We start from the raw sequence: 24,963 nt of genomic DNA on the forward strand, positions 1-24,963 counted from the left end.
GCTAGAGATGGGGTGCACCTTACGAAGACTGGAAAACATGTATTTGGAAGTCGCCTTGCTACACTCATCAGAAGAGCTTTAAACTAGAACAATGTGGGAAGGGAAGCAAAAGGCCAGAAAAAGCCATACAGCTGACAAATACTATTGAGATCTCTGCTACTGGAAGTGGAAAAGAAGAACAAAGACAAAAAAATCTAAATAATAAAAATATGGGAGGAAGAGAAACCAATCACAAACTAAAATGTTTTTATACAAATGCACAAAGCATGGGCAACAAACAAGGAGAATTGGAACTACTAATGCAGGAAAAGGAATATGATGTCATTGGAATCACTGAAACTTGGTGGGACGATACACATGATTGGAATAAAAGGCTAAAAGGATACAACTTATTTGCAAGAAACAGACTTGATAAACGAGGAGGAGGTGTTGCATTGTATGTTAGAAAAGCGTATATCTGCACAGAGATTGAAGCTTCAGAGACTGGGAGTTCTGTGGAAACTGTTTGGGTAAGAATACAAGGAGAGAACAACGGAAAGGACACCATTGTAGGCATTTACTACAGGCCACCTGGGCAAGCTGAAGATATGGATGAACTCTTTATGTATCAAATGACCAAGTTCTCCAAAAAATATGACGTAGTGGTCATGGGAGATTTCAACTATCCAGACATTTGTTGGGAATCTCTCTCAAGTAAAACTAACAGGTCAAGCAAATTCTTATCCTCTCTTGCTGACAACTTTATCTTCCAAAAGGTAGGGGAGAAAACAAGGGGATCTGCTACTTTGGATCTAATCCTTATAAACAGGGAGGAAATGGTTGAGGAGGTAAAGGTGGCTGGGACCCTAGGAGGCAGCGATCATGCTATTATAGAATTTTGGATAACTAGAGGAGGAAGACATGTGAAGACTCAAACTTCAAGGTTAGATTTTAGAAAGGCAGATTTTAAGAGACTCAGAAAGAGAATAGGAGGGATCCAATGGCTGGATGTCCTTAAGGACAAAAATGTCCAGGAAGGATGGGAAATTTTTAAAAATGAGATTCTCAAAGCACAGTCGTTAACAATCCCGAAAAGTAGGAAGAATGGGAAGCATTTAAGGAAACCAGGATGGATGAACACAGAACTTAAACACATGCTAAAAAGAAAGAAAGAAAGGTTTATTAAATGGAAAGAGGGAGGCATATCTAAAGAAGATTATAATGCAGTCTGCAGATCCTGCAGGGCACGTATCAGGTTAGCTAAAGCTGACAATGAATTAAGGCTTGCAAGAGATGTCAAAAGCAATAAAAAAGGATTTTGGGGGTATGTCAAAAGTAAAAGAAAAGTCAAAGATGCTATAGGATTTTTACAGGATGAAAATGGAGAAATGGTAAGAGAGGATGTTGAGAAGGCCGAACTTTTTAATTCCTATTTTGCATCTGTTTTCTCTCAGAAAGAAAATGTAACATCAACTGATCTTCACTGTCCTTTTAAAGGAATAGAGGAATCCAAGTTATCAGTAAACAGAAAGATTGTGAGGGAATATTTAGCTAACTTAAATGAGTTCAAGTCTCCAGGTCCAGATGAATTACACCCCAGAGTACTGAAGGAGATTGTAGAAGAAATTTTAGAACCACTCTCCATAATCTTTGAAAATTCTTGGAGAACAGGAGAAGTCCCAGAAGACTGGAGAAGAGCAAATGTTGTTCCTATCTTCAAAAAGGGGAAGAAGGTGGACCCAGGGAACTATAGGCCGGTGAGTCTGACATCTATACCAGGAAAGATCTTTGAACAAATTATTAAACAACATGTATGTAAGTACATGGATAAGAATGAAGTGATTAACCAGAGTCAGCATGGGTTTGTAACTAACAAGTCATGTCAGACTAACTTAATTTCCTTCTATGACAGAATCACTGACTGGGTGGATCAGGGAAATGCTGTAGATATAGTATATCTTGACTTCAGCAAAGCATTTGACAAAGTATCTCACATCATCCTTATTGAAAAAATGACCAAGTATGCAATGGACCAGGCAACTGTTAGGTGGATTCATAACTGGCTTAGTGATCGGACTCAAAGGGTGGTTGTAAATGGCTTCACATCCAGCTGGATGAATGTCTCAAGTGGGGTACCACAGGGCTCCGTCCTGGGACCTGTATTGTTCAACATCTTTATCAATGATTTAGATGAAGGAATTGAGGGTAAACTGATTAAATTTGCTGATGACACAAAGCTAGGAGGGATAGCTAATACTAGAGAAGAGAGAGAGAGGATTCAAAAAGACCTAAATAAACTGGAGCAGTGGGCAGCAACCAACAGAATGGTTTTTAACAGGGAAAAATGCAAAGTACTACATCTGGGCAATAAAAATGAAAAAAGCATATACAGAATGGGAGGAATAGAGCTAAGCAACAGTACATGTGAAAAAGACTTAGGTATACTAATAGATCATAGACTGAACATGAGTCAACAGTGTGATGCAGCAGCAAAAAAGGCAAATACAATTCTGGGATGTATTAACAGAAGCATACAGTCTAGATCACGTGAAGTCATTATCGGTCTTTACTCCTCTTTGGTCAGACCTCATCTGGAATACTGTGTACAGTTTTGGGCACCACATTTTAAAAAAGACATCGACAAACTGGAGCAAGTTCAGAGAAGAGCGACCAGAATGGTGACTGGTCTGCAAACCATGTCCTATGAGGAACGGTTGCAGGATTTGGGAATGTTTAGCTTGCAAAAAAGAAGACTGAGAGGAGACTTAATAGCTGTCTACAAATATGTCAAGGGCTGTCACATTGTAGAAGGATCATCTTTATTCTCATTTGCACAAGGAAAGACTAGAAGCAATGGGATGAAACTAAATGGGAGGAGACACAGATTAGATATTAGAAAAAACTTTTTGACAGTTAGGGTGATTAATGAGTGGAACAGGCTGCCACGAGAGGTGGTGAGTTCCCCTTCAATGGACGTCTTCAAACAGAGGCTGGACAGACATCTGTCTGAGATGATCTAGTGAATCCTGCTTTGAGCAGGGGGTTGGACCAGATGACCCAGGAGGTCCCTTCCAACTCTACCATTCTATGATTCTATGATTCTATGATTGGCTGATCACAGATCCGTTGGTGATTTTGAAATTCCCGCTCAATCGTTGTTCTTTGTCCTCCGGATTATTTATTAACGACTCCTGTTAATAGCGGAGATCGCAATTTGAGCAATCCGGTCTGGGGGCAGCTCTACCCCGCTGAGAATACAGGGTCCTCTCCTCCAGAGCGGTCTGCCCCCGAACAAATGTGATCGTTCTCCTGATCGGCAGGTGGAGGATGTGCCGCCCTTGTTATTATTCTGGGAGGTTATTAACCTTTTGAGGCCGCCATCCATCCGAGACTCCAGTGCCCAGGACGCGGTCATCACACAGACGTCCGTATTCCGGCTACACAGGGCGTCCATCCAGCTGCCTCATACGGACACATTCCCTGCGAGTATTCGCTGCCTCTACAACACAATCGTATCTGATCCTGTTAATATCAAGATCAACACATTCATCTGACTGCAGTATGATAGGATTTCTGCTGTGTATTAATCGCAGCACAGAGAGCTATGTACTGTGTGCACAGAGGTATCTATCATGTATGACATTGCTGCAGAGTTATGACTTGGTGACAGATTGCAAATGTCAGAAACTTCTTACTGCTGTCCATGTTTCTGCTGTATCATTTATTCTCTACAATCTGCATTAGAAACATAATTTATTATACATATAATGATAGAAAAGGATCCAGAACCAAGATCTCATCTCATCCGTCTTCCTGATTGAGCCCAGCCGCTAATATCTCCCCATATCCTGCAGGAACAACAACCTGTAAGAGGCGGCAGCTGCACTGACAGCACAGAGGCCACTTCTCCCCGGGGAGACTTCATCTTCTTACAATCAGATTGGTGATCGGAGCTCTCTGCACTTCCGCAGTGATTTCATCTTATAGTATATTAACACTTTTCTTTCCAGACTACTAAAGTTCTCTGATCTTTAATGGACTTACTATTTTCATCGTTGTTATTATACAGATGGAGATTGATGTTCAGATCTGAGTCTTATTGTTTGTTTTCTCAATGTGTCACCGAGATCCCCTATATTCGTTATACATCGCTACATCTGGTATTAGAGGATGTTATCTAGAGATTGTATTGGGATATTTCTCCTCTTAACAAGGGATTCATTGTTCTCCTCTTCATTCTTGGAGCTTCTACATGTGGATATATTGCCCGAGAGCCGCCCGTCCTGACACTGGATAAAGGGGAGGAGGACAAGTGAAAGAGCAGAAGAACGAGCAGTAACGGAGCAGGAATCTATAGAAAAGGAATAAAGCTCCTGTGAGGGTGTGATGACCGATAACCTAACTGCATGTCTGACCTATGGGATCCGGACAACAGTGTAATTATCTGAGCAATCTGCAATACATGATCGTACATGTCCTGTCACACACTTCCTCCCTGTAGCTGTACAATTGATCTGTACATGAATTACTGGATTAAACTACTAGATGATCGGGGGGATATGGTGGGTCAAAGCAGAATTGGTCTTCCCTGAAATATCGCATGTAGGATGCGTCCCTGGCTAGTATATCGTATAAAGGGAGGTCAGACACACGGGGCACATCACAGCTTTTGGCTGATTCACTCTATATATCTATGAAAGGAAACCGAAGCATCCCTGACCCCGGGTCTTGTATTATAGAAAGCGGAGACTGCTCAACTAAAATCTCCAGACTCCTGTATGGGATGTAAACGACCAATATAAGTCGGTCATAGAACCTCGTGTTATATGGGGACAAAGAACAGAAAAGCCATCAGCCACTGAGCGGGAACTTCAAACTCATGAACAAAAAGTCACGTGACCTGTGTAAGCTGCGCCCGCTGCGTCTTATTGGTGTTTCCACACGTCTGCTCTCCATTGGCGGCTTCAGATCCATCCAATGATAAGGTAGGAGGTCGGGGCAGCGGCGGATAAAAGGGAGACAGAAACGGCATTATTGGAGATTGGTTTTGGATAAGATTACAGCGATGTCTGGACGCGGCAAACAAGGAGGCAAAGTCCGTGCTAAGGCAAAGACCCGCTCATCCCGGGCAGGACTCCAGTTCCCAGTCGGCCGTGTGCACAGGCTTCTCCGTAAGGGCAATTATGCCGAGAGAGTCGGCGCCGGCGCTCCGGTCTATCTGGCCGCTGTGCTGGAGTATCTGACTGCTGAGATCCTGGAATTGGCCGGCAATGCCGCCCGGGACAACAAGAAGACCCGCATCATCCCCCGTCACCTGCAGCTGGCGGTGCGCAATGACGAGGAGCTCAACAGGCTGCTGGGTGGGGTGACCATTGCCCAGGGAGGCGTCCTGCCCAACATCCAGGCCGTGCTGCTGCCCAAGAAGACCGAGAGCAGCAAGGCGAGCAAGAGCAAGTGAGCGCCGCTCCTCCACATCTGTCCGAACAACCAAAGGCTCTTCTAAGAGCCACCACATCCTCCTTGTAAGAGCCGGCACCGCTGATAGCAGGCGATGGTCCACACTATATAGAGAGAACAACACGATCTATTCTATGTTCTACTGTATGATTTACTATAGATCAGAAATGTAAAGCATTAAATAGGTTGATCCTGCTATATTTTGTAGCGCAGATACTAATTTTAGTCACCCGGCTAATAGAGAGTTAAACGGTGGAGAAAACACTTGTATCTGGTATTGGTTGGCGCCTGCTGAGATGTCTGTAATTGGTGGTTTTGAGTTTCCCGCGCAATCTTTCTTTGTGCGTCGGATTATTACCCGCCCCTCTGCTTGTAGCGGAGATCGCAATCTGAGCAATGCGGTCTGAGCACAGCTCTACCCCTCTGAGAATACAGCGCAGAGCAGCTTTCCCCGAACACGGTAATGGTTCTTATCGAAAAGAGGATGGTTCTCCACTAATCATTTATGTGAGGTCATGAACCTTCAGCGGCCTCCATATACACTGAGCCTGATACAAGCCCCGTCCTCAATCACAGGATCTTATGTTTCCATTCTGTAAGCAGCACTCGGAACATCACTACTGATGGGAGCAGTTGCGCATCTTGTATTAAAGAAAGCTGATACTGCTTCCATAACTCGGGATATCTACAGATTGCTGTAAGGAACGCAATCAGCCCGTCAAATACTATACATCACTCCAACCACAACAAACTCATCCCTTCAGTGCAAGTATCCTCAGTTATCAATGAGTGAACATTTTAACTCATGAACAGCGTATAAAGCTTGTACTGGCATTCACACAAGCACAGGGATTGTTACTCCAACAGGAGATTGTAGCCTCTCACTTAGAAGATGTGGTGGCTCTGAAAAGAGCCTTTGGGTTGTCAGGATGGAGCAGAGAACACAATTAACCTCCGAAGCCGTAGAGAGTGCGGCCCTGGCGCTTGAGCGCGTACACCACGTCCATAGCGGTGACGGTCTTCCTCTTGGCGTGCTCGGTGTAGGTGACGGCGTCACGGATCATGTTCTCCAGGAAGACTTTCAGGACACCGCGAGTCTCTTCATAGATGAGGCCGGAGATGCGCTTGACGCCTCCTCTGCGAGCGAGACGGCGGATGGCAGGCTTGGTGATGCCCTGGATGTTATCACGGAGCACCTTCCTGTGCCGCTTAGCACCGCCCTTCCCGAGACCTTTCCCTCCTTTACCGCGACCAGACATCCTCCAAATAATCAGTAGAAAAATGACTAAACCGCACCGACTCTTCTTTTATATAGCGTATGTGTGGACCAGAGAGAAGACTGCAGAGATGACGCGTTTCCAGGGCGGGTCTTACAGAATCTACATTAGCTCCTCCTTCCTCTGCTGATTGGCTGAACACAGAACTGTTGGGGAGTTTGAATTTCCCGCTCATTGTGCAGTTTCCGCAGCTTCTAATTATATATGTTTTACCTGTGATGAGAAATGTTTCAGAAACAGTCTATAAATAAAAGTGCAGACACGACACCAGCTGCAAGTGATCTACACTTCATATAGAAGCTTCAGATCACTGTTGAATATACCTGTAACGGCACTGACAGTGATTAACCCCCACTTCCATCATATTCGTAACATGCTATTCACTAATGTCCAGGAAGGGTCATTTCCGCACCTTACTACTCCCCTCATCATCCCTTGCATTCTGTACAATCTACATGGGACATTCTGGCTGCTCCCGTCGACTAATCTATAGGATCCTGACTGAGCTCTGACATTTCTAAGATGGGCTTGTCACTTCAGATAGAATTGCTCTTGGGGTGCGGTGATGTGAGGAGGATTGTGGCAGCCAGGATTATTGCCTCTTCTAAGGACAGTGCAGGGAGGAAGCCGCGGTCAGCAGCACTGCTCCGATACTGACACCAGCTCATAAGCCGGGAATCCCCTCAGTTTGGCTTACAGAGGGTCTCTTCCTGCAAACGATAATGGCAGGACAGTACTGTTATCAATTGGGAACAGAATTATAAAACTTAATATTTTGCCACCACTGGGATTTTCCGCTCATCAGAAATGACAATATTTACTTTCTCCTAATAACACTTGTATTGTAATTGTCAGAGATCATAAAACTCAGATATCACTTGTTTCTTCATATGAAGATTTGCATTTAGAGAACATTTGTTATTTTCATGTAGAAGATAATGACAACAGCTCAGGTCAAATAAAAAAAGGAACCGTATAAATAACAAAATCACTGAGCAGCTGATTGATTCTCATTCCAGTGGTCCCATATCCAATGGAGAATACACTGTGATCTGGAAGGTGACTACATGAATGTGCTCAGTGGAGTTTATCTATAGACCGGACACTTCTCTTCACAGCAGAAGTAGTAACACAATTACATGTAGAAGCTGCGGAAACTACAAGGAGCGGGAAATTCAAACTCCCTAACGTCCTGTGTTCAGCCAATCAGCAGAGGAAGGGGAGGAGCTAATGTTAATAGTTACCGAATAGGAAGTTCCCGCTAAGGGGCTGATGGCTTTTTCTGTCCTTCTGTATCACGTAGTTTCAGGACTGTCGGATATCAGGAAATTTGCTTGTGTTGAGCGATCAATGGTCTCTTGGTTCCATACAGGAATTTCTATCATTTTCCAGGATCCAGGGAACAGTATCCGCTTTCTATAAACACAAAGTGCAGAACTGATTCTAACAATGGTGACTCCATCACACCAGCAATATTCCGAGTGCCGGGAATATAAAGAAACGAGATACTGCAGTTTACAGAGAACTTTGAAAGAAGGAGGTGGGGATTTTATAAAATGTAGGTTAATATTATCTAGATAAACCTACTACAGAGCTGCAGAGGATATTAGTCTCTTAATCCTGATACGTTTTCAGGATCAGACCCGTGCGGCTGATAGGAGTCAGCGAGTGTTCACAGGAGATAGCGCTGGATAATGGACGTCCTATAATGATCGCATCATATACACCAAGAAATCTGCGCATTTTTTCTAGATTTCTTCACAACACCGTACAGACTCCTAATAGATTATATAAAGATATTATTCAATAATCAGGGCAGAGAAGCTGATGTGAGGGATTAGCTCGTTATTATGGAGGGAAAATACTAAAACCCTATGTGTCATATTTGTCTGTACCTATGCCTATGGTAGATTGTTTAGTCATATTTGTCTATACCTATGCCTATGGTAGATTGTTTAGTCATATTTGTCTGTACCTATGCCTATGGTAGATTTTTTAGTCATATTTGTCTGTACCTATGCCTATGGTAGATTTTTTAGTCATATTTGTCTATACCTATGCCTATGGTAGATTTTTAGTCATATTTGTCTGTACCTATGCCTATGGTAGATTGTTTAGTCATATTTGTCTGTACTTATGCCTATGGTAGATTTTTAGTCATATTTGTCTGTACCTATGCCTATGGTAGATTTTTTACAGTTACAACTCGCTTCTCTGTGTTCCTGAGCTGAGAGAGGCAGGGGGATGTTTTGAGAGTGAGATAAGGCTGGAAGCTAATGTTAATATTGTCTACCTTGAGATAGTTTATAAACCCTCCTCTCACACATCCAGGACCCCAGCAACCACAGAATGCAGAGTAAGTGGACATGCTAGCTGGGGCATATCTTACAGAAGTCAAGCTGCAACACCAGGCTCTCCCATCATCACTTTGGTAAGTATTACGAATAACAGTTTTAAGCTCTGTTTTTTTTATTGGAATAAGTTCATATTAGTGACAGAAAGTTACTTTCCCAGTTTCATTAAGATTTTTTTAGGGATTCAGTCTTTATGTGCCGCCATATTCTTCCATACCTATGCCTAGAGTGGTTATCATGGTTGGAAACTGAATAACAGTTTTAAGCTCCGTTTTTTTTTTTATTTGAATAAGTTCATATTAGTACAACAAGGTTATTTTTCCAGTTTCATCAAGATCTTTTTAGGGATTCAGTCTTTATTTGAATTATAAAGTTGCTATATAGGAATGTATGGGTGTTCAACTTTCTTCCCAAAATAATCTCTGCTAATGGTAACTAGATCTTCCATCTAAATATAGCACAGTAAATGTTATCTGTCCTCAATCTAGCTTGCCATCAGTGGCGTACCGCCAATGGCGGCAGACCACGCGACTGCTATGGGGCCCGTGAGCCGGGGGGGGCCCCATAGCAGTCCAGGGGTGGACATACCGCCGGTGCAGCTGCACCGGGGCCTGGAGGGTCATGGGGGCACTTGCCGGGTGGCTAATGTTGAGAGGCGGGCAGGGATCGATCCCTGCAGCTCCGCTGCCATGAAAATCTGATCAGATGAGACATCAGTGGTAAGTGCCTGGATGTAAATATTATTCTGTATCTGCACTGTGTGACTTGGAGTGATAATGTTATCTGTAAAATCCCTTAGGCTGCATTCTCACATTTGTGTGAGAAATGTCCAGATTTTTTTATCGAATGGTCCATGGACTCGTAGAGTTCTATACATCCATTCACACATCCATGAAAATCATGGATCTGAGAATGAGATCTGTGAGGGTCAGAGAATGTCCTGTTCTGATCCGATTTTGAGGATTAGAATAGGACATGCTCAATATGTCTGTAAAATAGGGCAGCACACCAACACTGCACACAGATACAAGAATGTAGCCTTATTATGTATAGCACAGTCCCTTAGAATATAGTGTATTCACTTATTATGTATAGCACAGTCCCTTAGTATATAATGTACTCACTTATTATGCATAGCACAGTCCCTTAGTATATAGTGTACTCACTTATTATGTATAGCGTTGTCCTTAATTATTTAGTTTCATCTTTTATTATGTATAACACCCTCCCTTATTACCTACCATCCCCTCTAGCTCTAGTGGGTCACAGTTAGGGGATCATACTGTGTTGGGTTCAGCATACTTTGCCCTGGGAGTTGAGATGGGGTACAGTAGGGTCATTATACTGCTCATGTGGAGGAATTCACCTTGGGCGTATCATTGTGTTTGGGGGGGGGGGGGCACTTTTGTTGGCATCATACCTTATGGGGGCAATGAAAGAGGAACCTAGGACTTCAGCAGGAGGAAAATTACTATGTAAAGGCTGGAAAGTTGTGAGATCTGCTCTTCTGTGATCCCGACAATTATTTACATTTTTTTGGGGGGCGGGGGGGGGGCAATTAGAACTTCTGCTATGGGGCCCCATGATTCCTATGTACGCCCCTGCATGCCATATAATAAATGGCTCCATACAATGTAGCTGCCTCTGCTGAAGTCAAGTTTTCACTTCCAGGATGGATGATAATTCTTCGGTTTGGGTTTGTTGGGGATAAAACTTGGAGTACTGTACTGGTAGCTGCAAACGTTGGACCTCTGCACGGTCTGTCAAATTTTCTTCATGCCACCGGTAGGAAAGTGCTTTAAGCCGGCATGGTTGTTGACCTTACCATACTCACCCTACTGTCTTATACGTTGTCTATTACTATTTACAGTTAAAATGTAGGAATATACAGTATCATAACGGTTATCTAAAGTGCTTCTATTTTAAAGGATATATCTTGTTAGTGTCTCATACAAAGTATTTGTGGATATGGTGTAAAAGTTACCAACTTTTCTGACATTTCAGAGGATACAATTTCACTAATTTGGAGAAAAGGTCCACTGGACAACCCTGCTACATAGGATATTTCTCTTCAGTATGCTTACATTCAAGAACTAACAAAAAGGTAGTATGAAGTTTTGTGTGATTTATGGCTTAGCTTCTTTTGATACTAATCTTAAGTATATGTGTCGCCCAGGGGATGGGGACTACTCGGAACCCGGGCCTTGTTACTGGGGATGTCGCGGTAGTCGGCTCCCGGGCCCGTACTCTGGGCCTCTCTTTAAAAAGGGTGGATGATTATTATATGGAAGTTCGTGACACCACCTGTGGTGTCTGGTGAGGTTCACCAGTGCTGCGGCAGTCCGCTGAGGCCGATGATAAGGCAGCTCGGTGGTATAGCTCCCCACAGGTGGAGCTAGGCCCCAGGGCAGTGTATGAAGAGGGGAATGCAGGACGGGGAAGCCCAGTCGGGCCTACGGAAAGACAGGCAAACACACACAGTTCTCTTCAGTACCTTTTACTGATGGAATTCAGGCACATCCCGGAGCGCTGTAGGGTGAAGGGTGCATTGCCGGATTCTCCCCCAGGGAGCGGGGATAGGGCCTCCCGTTTCCTGCCTTTGTGTGGTAAGTTTCTGACCTGCCTGTAGCTAAGCCTAACTTTGTCTCTGTCCTGCACTGGCTGAAGTTGTGGTAGGGCCTTCTCTTAGAGTGCACGCTCCCAGCTTGCGGGGCCTATGTGTCTCCTGGCTCTGTTACGTATCAGCGCTTTAGTGATTCTGAGACCTGTAGTTCTCCAGGGTTTCCAGTTGTACTTTACTGGGTCATAGAGATCCCGGTAACTTCGGACTCGGTGTCCGGTATAAGTTTCGGGGTGAGCTGGTTAAGCTCCTCTGCCCCCAATGCTACTAACTCTCGACTCGCCTTCGGCCACGCTCGGGCCTTCACTAGGCTACTCACACTAACGGCAGCTTGCCACGCTTCACCGCTCTAAACGGCGTCGGCACGCCTTGGGCTCACTTACTTGAGCTCCGGAGTCTGGACTGGGCCTCAGGATTGCTGGAGGCACAGTTTACCTCACACGGCAACCTGGAACTGCTCTGCACACTTGCTCCTCTCCCTGTGCACTTGGTACCACATTTACTTAAATTTTAAAATTGCTTTTCATTTCAGACTGAATTTTATTTTATTGAATCAGCTTTGGCTTCAAGTAGTTTTGAATAATTTAAGATTTCTAATTTTGCATTAAATAATTAAATTAATATATATATATATATATATATATATATATATATATATATATATATATATATATATATATTTTTTTTTTTATTTAAAGAGTAACTATCAATTGTTTTAAATTAATATTTTTATTATGTTAAAAAAATTGAATAGGTCTTCATTATTATTTTTTTTAGTTTTTGTAACTATTCCTACACTAAACTGTCCCTAACGCTGCGTTTTTTGCTACGTTTTTTTATGCTAATTATGCTAATTTAAAGCAGCAAAGTACAGTACCAGCAAAGTCTATGAGATTTGCAGAATTGCTGTTCACACGCTTGTTCTTTTTTACCTGCATTTCTTGTTTATTAACTGCTTTTTTCAAAGAATGAACATGTCAAATCTTTGCTGCGTTTTTTGCTGCTTTGCTCCATAGGAAGCAATGATAAGGCAAAAACAGAGCAAAAACGCAGCAAACCAACATTTTGCAAGCAGGTCAAAAGTTCATGGTTTTTCCAAAGATTTTTGCTGCTACCTAATTAGCATAAAAAACGCAGCAAAAAACGCACCGTGTGAACTTAGCCTAAATCACTCAGTTGCAAAAACGCAACCGACTGTCCCTTGCCAAGCTATCCTCCTAAACCGTTTTCACATTGAAGACGCTTTAGTACAATGAATGCGCGTCCCCGGGCATCACATGAGTGCTTAGCTCGCTTCTCATGGGAAGAGAGCCAGCGCACCGCTGTACTGAATGAATGGCAGCCGTGCCATCCCAGGCGCCATGTAATCTACTGCACTGCAACCCCGGGAGACATCTCCTGAGGCTTCAGCGTATATACGTTCTGTATATAGACCGATGCTGCCTGCGCAGCATGGCTCTGTATACCGCGATGTGCGGGCACTCCGGCGAGGACGCCCACACGTCATCAGCCGGCGTGCACGTGCATCCTGGCATTTGTTCAGTTGCGGGATGGCCCAGAAGAGGAGCTTCGTGGATCGACAGGAGTGTAATTAAGAAGTTTTTTATTTTTAAACTGGTCCAAATGGGTTCAGGGGGGAGGGGGGGGCCCAAAAAAAAAAAAAAAAGAAAAGAAAAAAGGTAAATGATAGTTGATCTTTAAATGACTTCTTGTTTTGGTTTTTATATTGTTTGAATTTCTGTATCTTTTTTTCATAATTAAAAAAAAAGTTCTTTACAGGAATTTTGAACAATGGGCATCAAATCTTTGGTAAAGAAAAATAAAAGAGAATCTACAGTACCAGAGAATGAAGAAATACAAAAAAACCCAGGCAAAAATAAGGACGTGACAAAATTAAGTTCCGAACAAACAGTTTCAGAGACAACTAATTCACATTCAACATCAAGATTTTTAGCATTGTCTCTTCCATTTCACAATAAGAAGAAACCAAAAAGTGGTGGAAATTTAAAGAAATGTATATGCACTGAAGACTTATTGAAAGCTGCTACTAGAGTGTTTGAAAGAAGTCCAAACACTGAAGTGAATTCAAGCGTTAGTAGTGGGAGCTTCTGGTGCAAGCTTGCAGAAGAAGTAGCGCCAAAAACCAAAACGCACAGAAAAAAACTTATCCGAAATTATAGCTTAGCATGTAGAAACCTCTGGGACACAGATTTCAACTTTAGAGAATGTATTATGAAAGTCACCAACAAAGAAAAATGTGAAAAACAAGGAATCCCACGGCAACCTCTTTCTCAAACTATTGGTGAACAAAGTCTGCCTACATTAAATGAACAAAAACCAGAACTGGAGAATGAAATGAAGAAGGGTTGTGATGACAGCGCTCTTGGTAAATACAACAAGAGTGAAGCAGTGTCTGATGACATGGAATCATTCACTGGAGACAACAGTTACTGTTCAGAGAAAGGGCTACATGAAAGTAATTCAACTGGTAAGGATGAATTTGTGATTTATGAGCCCAAAAATATTACCAATAACAATGTTTACACAAAAATACTGACAAAATTAACACCAACTGAAGCATTTGAGATTCTGAAGAAAGGTGATAAGTGTAGGGTGACCAATTTGCCACCACTTAATCCACAGCATGGTTATGTGTTTTACTTTTACAAAGAAGGAAAAGCAAGGGATTGCATAGCAGATCAATTGCAGTTTGATTACATCTCCAGGAATAAGTATACCTTTAAAGGGGAAACATGCTTCAAGGTTATATACAAGCCAAGACACCCACCAGAAGAGGCATGTGAACTTTTTGAAAAGTACATTTTTAGCCTCGGTCAAACTGATAACAGTTGCAGGCTAATTCAGTACTTTGGAAATCCAAATACAATGCAGCTTAAAGCCCATGGTAATCGCAAACACTACAAGAACAAGATATTTTTTACTACTGCACCATCAATCATTAAAGAGCAGAGGGAAAACTTATCACAGCCACCCATGAAAGTTTATAAAGCACAGTGTACACGTTTCATACCTCCACAATATGAAGCTGCTTTAGGACCGCGTGATGTAAAGCAGGCACAAAACAGTGCTATGAGAGAGTGTGTAAAGCGTCGTTTGTGCCAAGATGATGTTTATTCCATAGTTGAATTGGAGCGCTTGTTTGGTGGTTTTGTAATGCAGCTAGATGTCCTACATGATTTCTATTGTATCCTTGCAAAAGAAGAACTAATAGAAGAAGCGAATACATTTGCAAAACACAAGGACAGCAACTTTAGTTGTGACACAACTTTCGAGTTTGGTGATTTTTATGTGACTACTGTCACATTTAACCACCCTGCTTTTCAAAATGCATGTGTAATTTCAATTTTCATATTGATGCACCAAAAGAAAGATGAAGGTACACACAGAAAGTTCTTCAATTTTATTTCTGAAAAGTGTCCAGCATTTAACAGCAACATGGTGAAAATCATTACTGACCGTGAAAAGGCAATTACAAACAGTATAGATGCACAGCTTCCCCAGGTTAAACGATTCCTGTGTTGGAACCACATGAGGAAAGATGTGCAATACTGGACGCAAAGGCATGGTGGACAACAAATGGACAAATTAACATATGAAAGCTGTATTTACAGTTTAATGAACAGCAAGACACCAAACGAATATGTAAGTAAGTTAGAAGAACTTAGCCAACATTGGACAGAAGAATTCCTCACTTACTATAAGAAGCACCTGGAATCAGATATCCTCAATTACTGTGCACGGTGGCTTTTAGAAGAACACAACATGTTCATAGAACCTTCAGGAATAACAACAAATCAAAGTGAGAGTTTTAATTCTGTGCTAAGAAGACTTCATGATGGGAAAGAAATAAACATGGAAGGTTTTGTTCTGTCTATGTTTTACTTAACTTCTTACTACACAAAGGAAGTTCTGAGAGGGAGATGTGGACTGGGTAACTTCAACCTGAAAGGAGAGTTCCGGGCTCTTAACCCAGCTGATGTATCATTTCCTGAAGTACTGGTAACACCCGAAAGCTTGGTGGAATTTGTAAAGGAACAAAAACTTGTGATCACAAAAGAAAATGCATGTAAAACAGGAAGCCATCTGCCAAGAAGAACAATGGCAGAAGGAATTCTCAATACACCAGGTGGTATTGTGTTGGTGCCACAGCAGAAAGTATTCCTTGTTAAAGGTTTTAAAAATGAATCTTACATTGTGCAACTTTTCCCAAAGACTTCTTGTTCATGTCCATCATCCAGACAGTGTCACCACATTATGGCAGTTCAGCTATCAGTGGGATTGGATCCAAGGGAAGAGACAGATGAAGGAAATCTAAGCAGGTTGTACAAAAAACAAAGGGGAAAAGGAAAAAGTGGACGGAAGTTCACTTCTAAACCATTATTGACATCTCCAGCCGATGACTCAATCCAAAGCATGAATCTAAATAATGGAGACGAGGAGGCAATACTTACAACACAAGTTATGCCAGGATACAGTGCACGAACTGCAAAAATTGTTAAAATATCACCACCTGAACCATCCGTAGGTATGTCTAAACTTCATGTCTTAACCACAAAAAAGCTTGTTCCAGCAAGTAAGTCAAAAGCGGTCATTGTGAAAAAGAAACTAAATTTGCAAAAGCCTCTGAAAACATCAACCCCAAAACAAAGTATAAGATCAGAGGCAGAGTCACTGAAATACTACAAAACCAGTAGAATGAAGTCAATCAGTGCAATTGCTGAGACACATGCACATAAACTACCAAATGATGTTATCGCTGAAGTGGACCGTATAATGATCAAGAAGATCAACATGGATACTTTAAGTGGACAGCAGTGGCTGGATGACACAATTATTGATGCATACTTGGCACTACAATGTAGTGTAGCCATGGGGAAAAACCCTCACCTGAAATTTGCCTACATTCCATGTAACTTCGTTGAAGCATTTTGCAAGAAGTGGACTAAAAGCAAAACACCCTATCACACTACAATGATACATGGGAAGAGAAACAACATATGGCACAAGGATATCATATTAATACCTTGCTATATATTTGGCAACCATTGGGTGCTAACAATAGTAGTGCCAAAATATAGAAGTGTCTATTATATAGACAGCAAGTACAGTGCAGAGGATAAGAAAGTTGTACAGGCAGTCCATGTTCTTCTGAAGGTGTTATCCCATTTGTGTGAAGGAGAGCCATATAACAAAACATGGAAATGGGTGAAGCCAGTTGATGTCCTGATACAGAAGGATGGCTCCAGTTGTGGAGTTTATGTTTGTATCTGCGCACATGTTTTAGCAAATGGGACCACCATTTGACTAAACCATGATGAAGTACACAACTTTCGTGATTTTATTTCTACTGAATTACAAGCAGTGGTTCCAGGCACAGTAAAAGTTACCACACTTACTGGTGATACAACTGTGACACTCCCAGAAGTAAGTAGTCAGTGGTGGTCAGATGCAGATTTTACACCAACTGTGCAACCAGGACCTCAAAACTTTTGTACTCTTAATTGGATGACTAATTTATGTAATACAATTTGGGAAGCCAATTCAAGCATCTGTTATGCAGGAGTGAATTGTTGCCAGCCTAATAGAAATGTGTGTGCAACAGAGGAAGATATGAAAATGGTTTTCTGTGAATTTGCATGCCAAGAATGGTACCACAAAGCATGTGAAGGACTATCTGATAAACAATTACCATCTATGTACAAATGCAGAAAATGTCAAAATGCTGAATTTGAGGTGTAAAGTACCTTTTCCTTGTTAGTATGTAACATTATTAAGCAACTTATGTTTTAAGTGTAAACAGAATATGTTTGATTTCTTTTTAAAGAGTAACTATCAATTTTTTGTTATTAACATTTATTATATATATGAAAAAAATTTTTTTGAATAGGTCTTTTTTTTTATTCTTACATTTTTCACACATCCTACAATAATCTGTCCCTAAATCACTAGTTTGAAAACATGCAACTAACTGTCCCTCGCTAAACTATTCTCCTAAAGCGTATTCAGATTGAAGACGTTTTAGGAGAATGAATGCCCGAGGATGCGCGTGCACGCGCATTCCGGCAACTGTTCAATTGCACTTTGGCCCAGAAGAGGAGCTTTGTGGGCCGACAGGAGGGTAAATAAGAAGTTTTCTTATTTTAAACAGGTTCTAATGGGTAAAGGGGGTAAGGGGATTCTAGAAAACAACCCTTCAAACATGTTAGTTACTCTTTAATATGGTTTTGTCAAGTATTCGTAATCCATTCAGTTGTGTAAATGTTAATTTAAATATTTCTCCAAAATAAAAGTTTTATGTAACTTAGACTTGATGCTATGTTTTGATTTGTTTTAAATAAGGTTATGTCAATATTCGCAATCCGTTCAGTCATGTAAGTGTTCACTTAATTTTTTTTCTGTAATGAAAATACTTTTATGTAATTTATACTTCATCATCTGATCTAGGATTCAGCATTCATTTCAAATCTACAGTAACATATATGAGACTTGTGTTTACAACAGACAGCTTAATTTCGCCTCATAAGGGCTCGTTCACACAGACAGCGTTTGCGCGTTTTTTCAGCGCATCCGTCCTGCACTGAAAAAGTGAGCCTATTGTTGTCAATGGGCTAGTGCAGACACTACGCTTTTTCTGCGCATCGAACGGATGCGCAGAAAAAAGCGACAGCTTGTCCGTTTTTGCCGCGCAGAACGGACTGCCGCCGCCTATTTGAATGACTGTGTGAGCTAAAAACCAGCGACACAGTAATTCAGCATGCTTTTCTTATACGCGTGCGCATAAAAAGCGCATGCACATAACGGAGCCGAAACGGCCAGTGTGAGTGAGCCCTTAATTTTTTTTAAAATAAAGTAAACTGTATATTTTATTTTATCAGTAAACTGAGATCAGAGAGATTATATAAATTAAGAAAACCATTTAAAAAAAAACTGTGCCACTGCCATAGTCTTGTGTGAAAATCAAACAAACAAAAACAAGGGCTTTAAGGCAAAATTTTTCGATAAAGATCTACTTAGGGATTCACTGTTTATTTGAAATGTAAAGTTATTATATAAGAATGCATGAATTAACATGGTTGAAAACAGAATTAGATTTTTAAGCTCTGTTTTTCTTGTTGGAATAAGTTCATATTAATGACAAACTTATTTTCAGAGTTGCATCAAGATCTTCTCAGGGATTCAGTGTGTATTTGAAATTTAAAGTTACTAAATAGAAATGTATGGGTTTGCCTTGTTGAAAACACAATTATAGTTTTAACCTCTGCTACTTTATTTTTAAATAGAGTGAAGTGGAAATGAAAAATACATTAAAAAAATTCAACTGTAAAAAAAAAAATACCATAGGCCTAGGTATGGCAGAATGTGGCGGCGCATAAAGACTGATTCCCTAAAAAGATCTTAATGAAACTTGGAAGATAACCTTGTTGTACTAATATGAACTTATTCCAATAAAAAAAACGGAGCTTAAAACCGTTATTCAGTTTCCAACCATGATAACACACTAGGCAGAGGTATGGAAGAATATGGCGGCGCATAAAGACTGAATCCCTAAAAAGATCTTAATGAAACTTGGAAGATAACCTTGTTGTACTAATATGAACTTATTCCAATAAAAAAAACGGAGCTTAAAACCGTTATTCAGTTTTCAACCATGATAACACACTAGGCATAGGTATGGAAGAATATGGCGGCGCATAAAGACTGAATCCCTAAAAAGATCTTAATGAAACTTGGAAGATAACCTTGTTGTACTAATATGAACTTATTCCAATAAAAAAAACGGAGCTTAAAACCGTTATTCAGTTTCCAACCATGATAACACACTAGGCAGAGGTATGGAAGAATATGGCGGCGCATAAAGACTGAATCCCTAAAAAGATCTTAATGAAACTTGGAAGATAACCTTGTTGTACTAATATGAACTAATTCCAATTAAAAAAAAGGAGCTTAAAACTGTTATTCAGTTTCCAAAAAAGTTAACCCCTACATTCATGTATAGCAACTTTATGTCAAATAAATACATAAGTAAATAAATTGGTTATTCTGCTTCAAATAGAGTGAAATGGAAAGGAAAACTAAATTAAGAAAATGAAACTGTAAAAAAAAACTACCATAGGCATAGGTATAGATAAATGTGGCACATAGGGTTTTAGTATGCACCATTATGGAGGATTTGGTGGCTCTGAAAAGAGCCTTTGTGTTAGTCAGACGTGTAGGACGGATCTAAGCTCTCTCCCCACGGATCCGGCGGGCCAGCTGGATGTCTTTGGGCATGATGGTGACCCTCTTAGCGTGGATCGCGCACAGATTTGTGTCCTCAAACAGCCCCACCAGATAAGCCTCGCTGGCCTCCTGCAGCGCCATGACAGCCGAGCTCTGGAAGCGGAGATCGGTCTTGAAGTCCTGGGCGATTTCTCTCACCAGGCGCTGGAAGGGAAGCTTACGGATCAGCAGCTCGGTGGACTTCTGGTAACGGCGGATCTCACGGAGAGCGACTGTCCCTGGCCGGTAGCGGTGAGGCTTCTTCACTCCGCCAGTGGCGGGAGCGCTTTTCCTGGCGGCCTTAGTGGCCAGCTGCTTGCGGGGAGCTTTCCCTCCGGTGGATTTACGAGCGGTCTGCTTAGTTCTGGCCATAGCTCTGTATAGAGGAGAACAGAAGTGATGAGAGGAGCGGAGAGAGCGGGATATTTATACTCCTCTGCTCCTGTTACCGCGTCATATGAACACGCCCCCTACACTGCATTGATAATATCATAAATTAACATGAGCCGCCAAAACAGGTGTGATATCCGAGACCAATCATTATTCCCAAAATCATCCCAACGCCCATTAATCCCGCCCTCAAAAAGAGGGGCAGGGTCTCTGTTCACACTCTTTTCTGGCTGCGGATACTGGCACAGGGTCACACCATGTCTACATGCGGCTTCTACAGCAAGAGCCGCCGTCGTCACTGTTCTATGTCACCAGTACACGGAGCTGTACAGGGTCTACTCTATCATCAGTCAAATCACTGGTTCTCCAATTCTCTCATCGAACTAATAACCGCACACTAATCCTTTCACTAATAAAGACGCAGGTTACAAGTGGTGATTGATTAGGATGATGTAGATTTCTGTAGGACATCGGCCCCTTCCCTCCATTGATTACACTGATCGGTCACCTGCACTGGTGTGATCGGGACACAGCGCAGCTCTATGCGGAGATGTGGGGAAAAGCTTATTCATTATAACACTGGAGCCGCTCCCTGTACACACTATAATCTAGAAGCGGCAGCATATACGGGCACTGATCATACAGATCTGCCGGGGACAAGGTGGTGGCACTGATCATACAGCTCTGCAGGGGACAAGGTGGTGGCACTGATCATACAGCTCTGCAGGGGACAAGGTGGTGGCACTGATCATACAGCTCTGCAGGGGACAAGGTGGTGGTACTGATCATACAGCTCTGCCGGGGACAAGGTGATGGCACTGATCATACAGCTCTGCCAGGGACAAGGTGGTGGCACTGATCATACAGCTCAGCCGAGGACAAGGTGGTGGCACTGATCACACAGCTCTACAAGGAACAAGGTGGTGGCACTGGTCACAGCTCTGCCAGGGAAAAGGTGGTGGCACTGATCAATCAGCTCTGCAGGGTACAAGGTGGTGGCACTGATCATACAGCTCTGAAGGGGACAAGGTGGTGGCACTGATCATACAGCTCTGCCGGGGACAAGGTGGTGGCACTGATCATACAGCTCTGCAGGGTACAAGGTGGTGGCATTGATAATATAGCTCTGCCGGGACAAGATGATGGCACTGATCATACAGCTCTGCAGGGTACAAGGTGGTGGCACTGATCATACAGCTATGAAGGGGACAAGATGATGGCACTGATCATACAGCTCTGCAGGGAACAAGGTGGTGGATCTGAAAAGAGCCTTTGTGGGGTAATAACAGGGCGGCTTTGGATTATTTCTTAGCTGCGGGCTTCTTGGCTTTAGCTGCCTTCTTAGCAGGACTCTTGGCAGCTTTGGGTTTAGCAGCTTTCTTAGCCGGACTCTTCGTCACCTTCTTGGGCTTCGGAGCGGCCTTTAGCTTCTTGGGGCTCTTGGCCGCCTTCTTGGCAGCTGCTGCGGGCTTCTTGGCCTTTTTCGGGCTCTTCTTGGCCGCGGTCGGAGCCTTCTTGGGCTTCTTAGGAGACTTGGCGGCTTTCTTGGCTGCAGCAGGCTTCTTGGGCTTGGCATCAGCTGCTGACTTCTTCCTGGCCGCTTTGTCCTTAGTCTCCTGCTGCTTCTTGTTCAGCTTGAAGGACCCGGAGGCGCCGCTGCCCTTCACCTGGAGGAGGGCGCCCTTGGTGACCAGAGACTTGACGGCCAGCTTCAGGCGGCTGTTGTTCTTCTCTACATCGTATCCTCCGGCACACAGAGCCTTCTTCAGGGCGGCCAGAGACACCCCACTGCGCTCCTTAGAGGCGGACACGGCTTTCACGATCAGATCGGAGACGCTGGGACCGGAGGGCTTCTTGCTTTTTTTGACGCCCCCGGCGGCGGATTTTTTCGGCTGCTTCTTGGATTTGGCGGCCGGTTCCGCGGGAGGGGGAGCGGCGGCTGGTGCGGTCTCTGCCATCGTGTGCTGCGGAACTAGAACACAAATATCTCCTGATAGGAAACAAAACACTGAGGCCGGAGCTGGAGGCGCCTGTTATATGTACAGGCTTACTGCGCACTGATTGGCTGCGGAGCTGCATCGTCCTGAGCATCTATTGGCTGACACTGAGCACAGGCCCCGCCTCCTTCTAGCTGATCCCGAGTGGAGCTCCGCTCTCCCCTTGTGCTTCCCTGCCCGGGATAAAAGCCCTTTTCCAGGATCTCAGCAGTCAGATACTCCAGCACAGCGGCCAGATAGACCGGAGCGCCGGCGCCGACTCTCTCGGCATAATTGCCCTTGCGGAGAAGCCTGTGCACACGGCCGACTGGGAACTGGAGTCCTGCCCGGGATGAGCGGGTCTTTGCCTTAGCACGGACTTTGCCTCCTTGTTTGCCGCGTCCAGACATCGCTGTAATCTTCTCCAAAAAGTGGAAAGCACAGAAAGAAATATACTCTCTTGTGATGCCGGTTCTGTCTCCTCAGTCGCTTTTTATCCACCGCTGCCCCGACCTCCTACCTTATCATTGGATGGATCTGAAGCCGCCAATGTGAAGCAGACTTGTGGAAACACCAATAAGACGCAGCCTACACAGGTCACGTGACTTTTTGTTCATGAGTTTGAAGTTCCCGCTCAGCGGCTGATGGCTTTTCTGTTCTTTGTCTCCATATAACACAAGGTTCTATGACCGACCTATATCGGGAAAGCAGCTTGTGTTCAGCGATCATTGGTCGTTTACATCCCATACAGGAGTCTGGAGATTTTAGTTGAGCAGTCTCCGCTTTCTGTAATACAAGACCCGGGGTCAGGGATGCTTCGGTTTCCTTTCATGGATATAAAGAGTGAATAAGCCATCAGCTGGCTATGCTTTGTTGTTCCCATTATTAAAGAGTGGGTCTCCTATACTGTTATTGCGTATGCAGTAACTATCACTTCCCGGTGCCTGCGCAATGGAACCCTGCGGCGCAGTGCAGAGAGGGACGGCGCCAGGATGAAGCAAAGCGCGCCTTATGTGAGCGGCACTTTGCTCATGCCCGAGAAGTGAGGTAGAACAGAGCACATCACAGGGCCGTGTGACGTGTAGGGCAGTGGGGTAATAAGGTAACTAACCATATAGGCGGATATTTTGGGGAACAATATACAGTTAGGTGGGGATTTATTGGCATCCGGGGGATGCCAAGCCTGTGGAAAATAGAGTAGATGAAAACACTTTTCTCTGCAATCAAGCCTCTACTATGAGCCATACAGGTATGTATAGATTTTCTTTTCTACAACCTGTATGCCCATAGTAGAGGTCTGATATCTCCCAGGGGGTGGCAGATTCCCTTAACAGAATGTGTCTGTTGTATTTCAAATAAAGTGTTTACTCTGTGTCTGTGTGTTTATTTAACTCTTTACTTTACTTTATTTAGGCTTGGTAATGACAGGGTCTGATTGACATTTTGTCATCACCAAACAAAAGAGCTAGGTGTAAGCTAATCCAATTCACCCAATTTTCATCAGCATTCCCATTCATGTAATTTCTGGGGCATCTGAAAGCTGTTTTAATATTTTTTTTTATTATATGCTCAATCCCCGAAGCCCTATCTTTTGTAAAATAACTAAAAATAAAAAACAACCATATCCCTCACATGTCCGCTATCATGACGCAATCCAGATTGTCCCTCGGCGATCCGGGTCACATCTACAGCAGTGACTTCAGCAATCACTGATGTCACTGCTGTAGAAGACAGCAATGTACACTGACAGGGGTGTAATCACTACTGCCAGTATACATTGCAGCTGCAAGAGTGAGGTCACTTGGGTTCATAAGCTGAAGATCAGCTGATCAGTCTCGGTGATCTCAGCCTCAGTGGAATGTGGGAACACTAGTGATGAGCGACCATGCTTGCCACTGCTCGGTACTCGCCGAGCATCTCAGTACTCGAGATGCTGGGAGCTCGCCGAATACTGCATGTTTGGCGCTATTTAGAGCACCAATCATACAGGGATTGTCTACCACTCACTGTAATGTCACAGCCTTGGTAGATGTGGCATTACCCGACAATTTAGAACAGAAAGAATAGAGCATCACACATAGATTAGACAGATAGAAACATGTGAGTCACATCTACTATATAATTGTCTTATCCCATCTGTCTGTCTATCTGTCTGTCTGTCTTTCTGTCTGTCTGTCCTGGAAATCCCGCGTCGCTCATTGGTCCGGCAGCGGCCAATCAGCGCCGCGGGATTTCTGAAAAAAGATGGCGGCCGTTAGCGGCTCATCTGGCGGACGGAGGTCAGCGGCGATGCAGCGGGGAGATGAGCGGCGCTAGCAGCACAACTACCCCGACCGGCGCCGCTGACCTCCATGCGGCTAACGTCGGAAGATCAGCGGCTTGGCCCGCTGATCTCCCGACAGCAAGTGTGAACGGAGGACCGGGGAGCGGTGCCGCCGGTCGGGACGCTTCTGCTGCGAGCAGTCGCTCATCTCCCGGCTTATCGCAGCAGATGGAGCCTCACAGGCAGCGGCGCTCCCCGGTCCTCGCTAATACGGAGCCGCACAAGCAGCGCCGCTCCCGGGCTCACACTAATACGACGCTGATTGGTCGCAGTGGCCATACGCGACCAATCAGCGAGATGGGTGGCA

The 24,963-nt window shown here is 43.4% G+C and overlaps 4 protein-coding genes across 4 annotated transcripts; 1 reads left to right on the top strand and 3 right to left on the bottom strand.

Moving 5' to 3' along the window:
- The first annotated feature begins 5,021 nt into the window (after positions 1-5,021).
- Positions 5,022-5,544, top strand: LOC141161140 (histone H2A type 1-like). The gene has a single exon (XM_073645910.1). The coding sequence runs from the start codon at positions 5,045-5,047 to the stop codon at positions 5,435-5,437; it is 393 nt and encodes a 130-aa protein (XP_073502011.1). The 5' UTR covers positions 5,022-5,044; the 3' UTR covers positions 5,438-5,544.
- Positions 5,545-6,383: 839 nt separating this feature from the next.
- On the bottom strand, positions 6,384-6,695 carry LOC141161382 (histone H4-like). The gene has a single exon (XM_073646192.1). It carries the CDS (start codon positions 6,693-6,695, stop codon positions 6,384-6,386), a length of 312 nt encoding a protein of 103 aa, XP_073502293.1.
- A 13,233-nt stretch (positions 6,696-19,928) lies between these two features.
- LOC141162718 (histone H3) lies at positions 19,929-20,339 on the bottom strand. The gene has a single exon (XM_073649083.1). The coding sequence runs from the start codon at positions 20,337-20,339 to the stop codon at positions 19,929-19,931; it is 411 nt and encodes a 136-aa protein (XP_073505184.1).
- Positions 20,340-21,658: 1,319 nt separating this feature from the next.
- LOC141161141 (histone H1.01-like) lies at positions 21,659-22,315 on the bottom strand. Its single transcript, XM_073645911.1, has one exon. It carries the CDS (start codon positions 22,313-22,315, stop codon positions 21,659-21,661), a length of 657 nt encoding a protein of 218 aa, XP_073502012.1.
- Positions 22,316-24,963: the final 2,648 nt, after the last annotated feature.

This window comes from Phyllobates terribilis, unplaced genomic scaffold (genome assembly GCF_046119375.1).
Source record: "Phyllobates terribilis strain yellow unplaced genomic scaffold, ASM4611937v1 Scaffold_9__5_contigs__length_417890890, whole genome shotgun sequence".
NCBI lineage: Eukaryota > Metazoa > Chordata > Amphibia > Anura > Dendrobatidae > Phyllobates > Phyllobates terribilis.

Coding starts and splice junctions, on each gene's coding strand:
- LOC141161140 (XM_073645910.1), top strand. CDS start 5,045: ATGTCTGGACGCGGCAAACAAGGAGGCAAAGTCCGTGCTAAGGCAAAG.
- LOC141161382 (XM_073646192.1), bottom strand. CDS start 6,695: ATGTCTGGTCGCGGTAAAGGAGGGAAAGGTCTCGGGAAGGGCGGTGCT.
- LOC141162718 (XM_073649083.1), bottom strand. CDS start 20,339: ATGGCCAGAACTAAGCAGACCGCTCGTAAATCCACCGGAGGGAAAGCT.
- LOC141161141 (XM_073645911.1), bottom strand. CDS start 22,315: ATGGCAGAGACCGCACCAGCCGCCGCTCCCCCTCCCGCGGAACCGGCC.